We start from the raw sequence: 7,040 nt of genomic DNA, 5'->3' as shown, positions 1-7,040 counted from the left end.
TCTGAAATTTGGCATAGATATAGATAATAGTCTGGAAAAACAAGTAGGCTACTTATTATGATTTTATTTTTATTTCCGTGCGGATGGAATCGTAGCCGACAGCTAGTTCAAAATAAAATTAATGTTTAATGTCAAAAAATGTGTATTATGTTTCAGATTTGCGAGGGATAGAAAGAGCACGGGCAGGTATGTATTTTATTTTAACACGACAATCTACAGCTCATATAACTTGATATAACGCAATTTAAGTCTAATCTAAGCGTTTTTTTATGTTACAGAATTAACAAGGACTGCTCAGAACGCCAATTACAATAAAATGTTTATTAAAAAATAACATAATAAATATTTTAAATTTATGACTTTTTGTTTTACTTAATACTACTGTACTTAAAAAAGCCATTATCAAGTTTGATTCGAGGTTTGTTATAGGTATGTCAAGTTATAAAAAAATAATTTAATACAATACAAAAAGTATGAAGGCTTATATTAAATGGTTTTAAGGTAAGAAAAGACTACGACAAAAATTGCAACATTAATGTCTACTGTTTACAATTGTACGGATGAATTAAGGGACACTAGTATAGTAAAAGAAACACTTCGATGTGTACACTGAGTGTACTATGTGTACTGCCTTAGACTAATTCTACCATTATTCTTAACAGTCAGTATTTTTTCACTGGTCTTCGTCAACTCTTAAAAGTAACGTGACCTTGTAACATTTATTACTTACTAGACTGTAAAATTCGAAAAGAATTACTCAAATCCTATTGTTAATTCCTAAGATGTGTGCAATATAAAACCTTTTAATTAGGAATAAAAACAGTAAAAACTCGGTCAACTGAACGAATTGTTGTTATTTGGATAGTCGAAAATTCGCATAATTCAATGTATGAAGAAATTGTTTACGTACGAATATATGTTATGTGTTTATTAAGTTAAAATAAATTTTACAAAATACGATCTATGCACTTATTCATGTACATAGAAACGGAGTAATGCCATTTTCGACACGTTATTTGTCTATATATATTTATTTGATTGCGCTGCATAGTTCGAATAATCTCGAATTCATTAAACCGAGGCTCCAGTAATTGAGGTTCTACTGTAAAGAAATAATTAATAAAAAGGTTGATTTCTGGATTGTACAGACAACTATACGTTACTATTTAACTTGTCGAGAGCATTTTGTCTTTTGTCTCAAACTAAAGTTATGTTTTTAATCGACAAACTTATGAAATACGGTACGCATTGTTTTATGTAAGTATAGTGGTATATGAATTTAGAAACAATTATAAATGATCATTAAGGTTATGCATGACTAATTGATTATCATTTCAAGATATCAAAGTGAGCATTGTTCAAAAGTTATCAATTAAGTAGCAATTAGATCTACGAATCTTTAATTTAAATGGACACACGCAACTAGTTAGTAGTTACAGTAAGTTTAAAACCAATTTAATTATTAGCTGACAAGATTTTTAGCCGATTGTGAATAAGAAATAAAATGAATTTTATTTCATTGTTTATATTTTATATCATTAGAAAACAATTTGTGCGTTATGAGATTATCAGCAGATTTTTGGTAGATTTTTTTTACAAATTCATTTTTTTTAATTTTCATCGCACATAAATTTCATTGTTCTTGCGCCTTTAAAATTTAAACCGAGTATTGATTTTATACTATTGTGCTCAATGGCAGAAAAAGGCGTCTGAATGCGTTCATAGAGTCACTTACATATAAAGAGTATATTTATGAAATAATTGTATTTGTTTTAATGGTTTAATTTTTCCAATATACACAATGAACTGTATAAGCAAATAAATACACGACAAAGCAATAAATTTAAAGTAAATTACATTATCACTTTTATATACGTATCATAAACAAATTATATCTCACGAATCGATATTTCTATCACGTTTAGAAACATAAATAAAAATCCATAAATATAACTGATATTAACATATCACATTAACAATTGATAACTAAAACCATGAACAACTCTTTTCATTTTATTTTATTATTATTCGCAATGTTGTTTTTGATATTATATACAGGTAAGTTTTTAATATTAGTTGTGAAAATCAAGTATTATTATTGATTCAAATTATTATTTTTATTTGAATTACAAATTTTAATATCGTGTTTGACATCGTGAAAGTGTCTGGACAAACCCACGACGGATTTATAGACACTTTTATTGTAACTTTGTATTTTGTACTCTGTTAAATATAAGTAAATAAAAAAATGATACGTTTTCTATTGTCAATAATTATAGTGTTGTGCAATTAATTAATAATAATTAATTAATTATACGAGTGCGTAATAGTAATTACTCAAGTGTATTTTAGAAGCAGCAGGACCAGCAGATGTAGTCAACGATGCAGCTAATGCAGCAGAGAAAGGGGTGAATGGAATTTGTTTTCCTGTACGTATCTTTAAATTAACTAGTAACGTTACAGTAATTGTATAAAAAAAAACCAAAGCATGGTTTCGGACAAGAAGAATTCAAAGAAGGAAGGCAAAAACTTTCCTTTTGTAGAAATCTTAGCCTAAAGAAAGTAAGCATAGGTCAAATTATATGATACCTCACTTGGTTTTCGCCTATTTACCAGGATAAAAAAAACAATAATTATTACTTTTAGTAGTTTTTGGATAATAATGATGATGGGATGAAACACGCTCGTGTTTATGCATCCGTAAGTAAGGAACTTTAATAAAACCATATTTTATTTTGACTGAATTCAAAAAACTGACACGACAACGACTCGATTAGTAACTTTGTCCAGCAACGCATGTGCAGTACCACTGGTGTTGCAGATGTCCATGGGTGTCGTTGATCACCTCGGTTTTCCCGCCGCTCTTATAAACCCTTTTTCAAGTAGTTGGTGACATTTTAATGATTTATTTTATTTTATGTTATTTTATTTATCAACATTAATGAAACTGCGAGCTAATTCATTAATACATTTTCTTTGTTCCAGCCTATTGTCTGTAATATAGCAAACGGTATTATGGCGGGAAAGGCGAGTTAAACAAACCGTTTCCTGTGAAGAATTTTTACGAATTATAATTATTATTTTATGACTATTATCAGTTTACAGCTTAAATAAACAGTTTGATGTGACTACTTACGTATTATATTTTTACTTGAGTATCATTGAAATGTCTTTTACATGCTATAAATAAACTAATTTTGAATTAAGTATCATAAATTATTTTTATTTTAATACTGATTGTCAAGATTATAAGTACAGAATGATCTAGAATAATGGTTTCAGCACTTTAGTCTACAGAAATTCATAGTAAAATTGACATACAAACTTACATATCCACGAAAATATTATGCTCCTCGGCTTCGAGCTATCGGAAGAAATGAAATTGCTTACTTCTGTTTTGTAATTGACATAGAGCCAAAGTAAAACCAACTTTTCCTTATCTATTCTGTAAGGAGCTTAATTTTGTCAGAATCTATACTATGAAGATGGATAGGTAGACATAATAAATTTTTATTTACTACAGTTCTCGAATCTTCCTTATTAGTAGACAAATAAGTATTGTAAAATAAGAAATTTAAGATATATTTATATAATTTTTATTTTTATTTCACAAATTACTTACATTAAAATTACGCTTATACCTTCGCTCGTTTTAAAAATGGTCACTTGTGGCTAAAACGAGAACGAACATGAGGACATGAGAAATTACACAGCTATAACATGAACGCCGAGATCTCATAATGCTTTCTTTATTAGCCGCGTAATTCGCGTAAACATCTAAATATCCCAAAATTGGACTTGTCTTGGAGATACTGTCACTTTTAAAAGTATTTTGATCGTCGATATTATTAAAGTCATTTGTACTTTTTGTTACATTGTTTGCATCTGAAACTTAGCAAATATTAATCGTCAATATATTTTTCTTAACATATCAACAATAGTAGGCTGCTTTATATCACTAGCGTTCCTACAGAATTGGTTGATAACTCACAAAACTTAGGTTTTTTATAACATTTTCGACGTCACTTTATTCAATAATATTTAAAAAATAAATAAACTTGCTCACCGTTGTTATTAGCTACGACTAAAGAATAAAAGGCAAATGTAATTAGCAATAATAAATATAGTTTCATTTTATATTAAATAACAATATTGATAACAATGGGATATTCGAAACATTGCATCCTTTATATTGTGAACATACGCTATAATAATTGTTATTTTATGTTTTATTTATAGGTCAACCGCGATAAGCAGTTCACGATCACAATGATGAGGTATTTCAATTTAATAATAATAATATAAGACATATACATTGCATCGTTAACATAAAAATAGGAAAATTATTTTGCCTTACTGTCTACCGCGCAAAGAAACATTACTCAAAGGGATATTTCGTGAGGATATTTTGATTTTATATCTACACTAAGAAACACCCACAGTGGCCACTTAGCGATTCTAAGCGTAGCAGTAAGTACGCTAGCTGGACTTTAGTGTCTTTAAAAAGTTACTCTTCATCGGCTTCCCGCTCACATATGTCGCACAAAGCACGCTCATTAAATAATAGCAATTTTACAACCACACATATAGGCTATTAATTATGTTATTTGACATTTTCTCTTTTTCACTTTAAGGCGAAATATGCACGTTACGTCATCGTGGAGTGCCCATTGATTAAATGTTATGCAATTTACTCACGTGGTTGCGTCGTAACAACATTACGAAAAGATAGCTTTAATAAGAATGATTAGATAACCAATATATTTGCAGATTTGTTGAATTCAAATATGGACATTACCATTAATTATGAGTCAGGATGAAAGTAGAATGAATGAATTTAGGAGCTTTTTTATTTAAATTCTTTTCCCGAAACAGTCTGCAACATGTATTAATACAAGTTTGACAGCAGTAGCATTTTGCGGTAGCGTGCAATATGCTGTGTAAGCATATCTGAGGGCTTAGTACGAATATTTGCGACACGTGCCTTCGTAACGTCGTCCACAAAATATGTCAATTTGTATGATTAAAATCTCATTTTGATCATACAAATCTCATTCAACCGAGTTTGTTAATTACGTTACGAAAACGTTCCGAGGAATTTTCGTGCTAGGCCCTCTGATCTAAAAGTGTGTTGTCATGTCCTCGGAAAAAACAAAAGATGCGACAAAATAAAAATAAATAAAAGATTACAGAGAAAATTATACAATTTTATTTACATTCATACTCATAGTCAAGTGACAATCATTCTTAAGTTACATCCACCTACTCATAATGTCACTAAAAGTCATAATTTAACAAGAATAGAACAAGTTAAATATATGAAGCATCTGTTCACAAATATCACAGTTTCATGACTGCCTATTTACATATTATTTTTTACACATTAATTTTAATTACAAAATTATATTAATATTGATAGAATTATAAGAGAAAAGTTTAAGGTACTTGGAATTAATTTAGTCATATAGGCCATTGTATTTCCTATCTAAGAAAGAATCCTCTGTAGTAATATCTTGGCAGCGCGGGACCTGCAATTATTAAAAAATGTTATTATTAAAAACAAAAGAAAATTGAAATAAAAGTGATGAATAAAATTGTATAACACTAATTTGACATAAAAAAAAAACATTTTACCGGAATTAAAGTACGATTCTTTGTATGCATATGCTTGTAATTTGTAATTTTAGGTTAGGTTCCTTTTTTAAGTTATGACGAAGTATGCGACAGTCGTAATCTGATCAAGATCTTATCAGACTGTTTTTATACAAGCCTTACGCATACACAGAGTTAAACGCTATGATTTAAATTATTTATTGTGATAGTTTAAAATACAATCAGAATTATTTTATAGCTAATATGAAAATAATATTATCCGCAGATAAAAAATGAATATGAGGGTAAAAAACCAATTATTACCATAAACCTGTGATATGTATTTAGATAACAATTTATATGGATTTATTATTTAATACATTAAAATATTTAATATTAAGAATAAACAATAATTAATAGAAGTGTATTAATAATAATCAATACATTTTAAATACTATGATACCGTTAAAACAATTCAATATAAAAAATTACATAAATTACATAATCATAATACAATAGTTATTTTTTGTTTAATTATTATTTAAAAACATTTAAAAATCTGAACTCGTTGGTATTGTTTGTATAAGTTTTGGGGGAATACGATCAGTTGTCAGCGCACTTGTGTCGGATTTCACGCTCGCCGGGTCGGAAATGCACAAAGTTTCCTTTTGTGGCGTTTCTCATAACTTGATTTGTGACGGCACAACCCTTCAGGCGGCTTCCGGCCGGGCGCCGCTACGGCGCGACGCCTTGCTTCCGTAGCACTGCTACGCGGGATACTACACGAGTGCTACAAGCGTGACGTAATCAAACCCATTGTGAAATAAATTCACTAAATTTTATGTATTTCACTAGTTTATTTATAAGATACATTTAAAAATTCTTTAAACCTTAAATTACGCTAAATAAAAGAACTTGCAACGAGCTATATATGAAAAGGAATAAAAAAGTTATTTCCTAAACTGACATGTCCTTTTTGCCACGAAAAGACATCCTTGTTTCTACCAATGTTTAAGGCGCACTATCTAAACTGCGTATGTTAATGCGCAAATATTCCCTCGGAAGCTATCTTTCTTTTGAGATCTATGTCGTTCCTAAAAGCGTTATGTTATTTTTTAGGCTACTAAAAAAAAGACACAGTTTATGCCTTCTTACCATTATGGCCTCAAAAAAGCAAATCTTGTCAAAGAAAACTTACTTCGCATACAGAAATTTTTAAATTAAGAATTACAAAACTCAGAAATTTTGCCTTCACGATTTAAAGTGCTTGTGGTGCCATCTAGTTTGTTAAATCGAAACTGAGTCAACTTGTGTCCGATTACATTAAGGTAGTACCTAATTATGAAAAGTGAAACGGTCCTGTTATCTCTTGCTTACGATCGAGATAAAATAGGAAAAGCTTTCATATATTTAAAAGAAAGAGCTGTAGCTTTTATTTTTATATTTTG

At 29.3% G+C, this 7,040-nt stretch overlaps 1 protein-coding gene across 5 annotated transcripts in view; it reads right to left on the bottom strand.

Moving 5' to 3' along the window:
• Window positions 1–5,305: 5,305 nt before the first annotated feature.
• The window catches only part of LOC106715079, a 31,186-nt gene continuing 29,451 nt past the window's right edge, over window positions 5,306–7,040 (bottom strand). For 2 of the 5 annotated variants that reach the window (XM_014508294.2, XM_014508293.2), the window contains exon 6: window positions 5,306–5,528. In XM_014508294.2, coding sequence (XP_014363780.2) covers window positions 5,482–5,528 — 47 coding nt within the window. In that variant the 3' untranslated portion in view covers window positions 5,306–5,481. The remainder of the gene's footprint in view (window positions 5,529–7,040) is intronic. The other 3 variants (XM_014508296.2, XM_014508295.2, XM_014508297.2) reach the window with 3 other exon arrangements.

The sequence above is a fragment of the Papilio machaon genome, chromosome 7, assembly GCF_912999745.1.
Source record: "Papilio machaon chromosome 7, ilPapMach1.1, whole genome shotgun sequence".
NCBI lineage: Eukaryota > Metazoa > Arthropoda > Insecta > Lepidoptera > Papilionidae > Papilio > Papilio machaon.
This window is presented reverse-complemented; position numbering and strand designations above follow the sequence as displayed.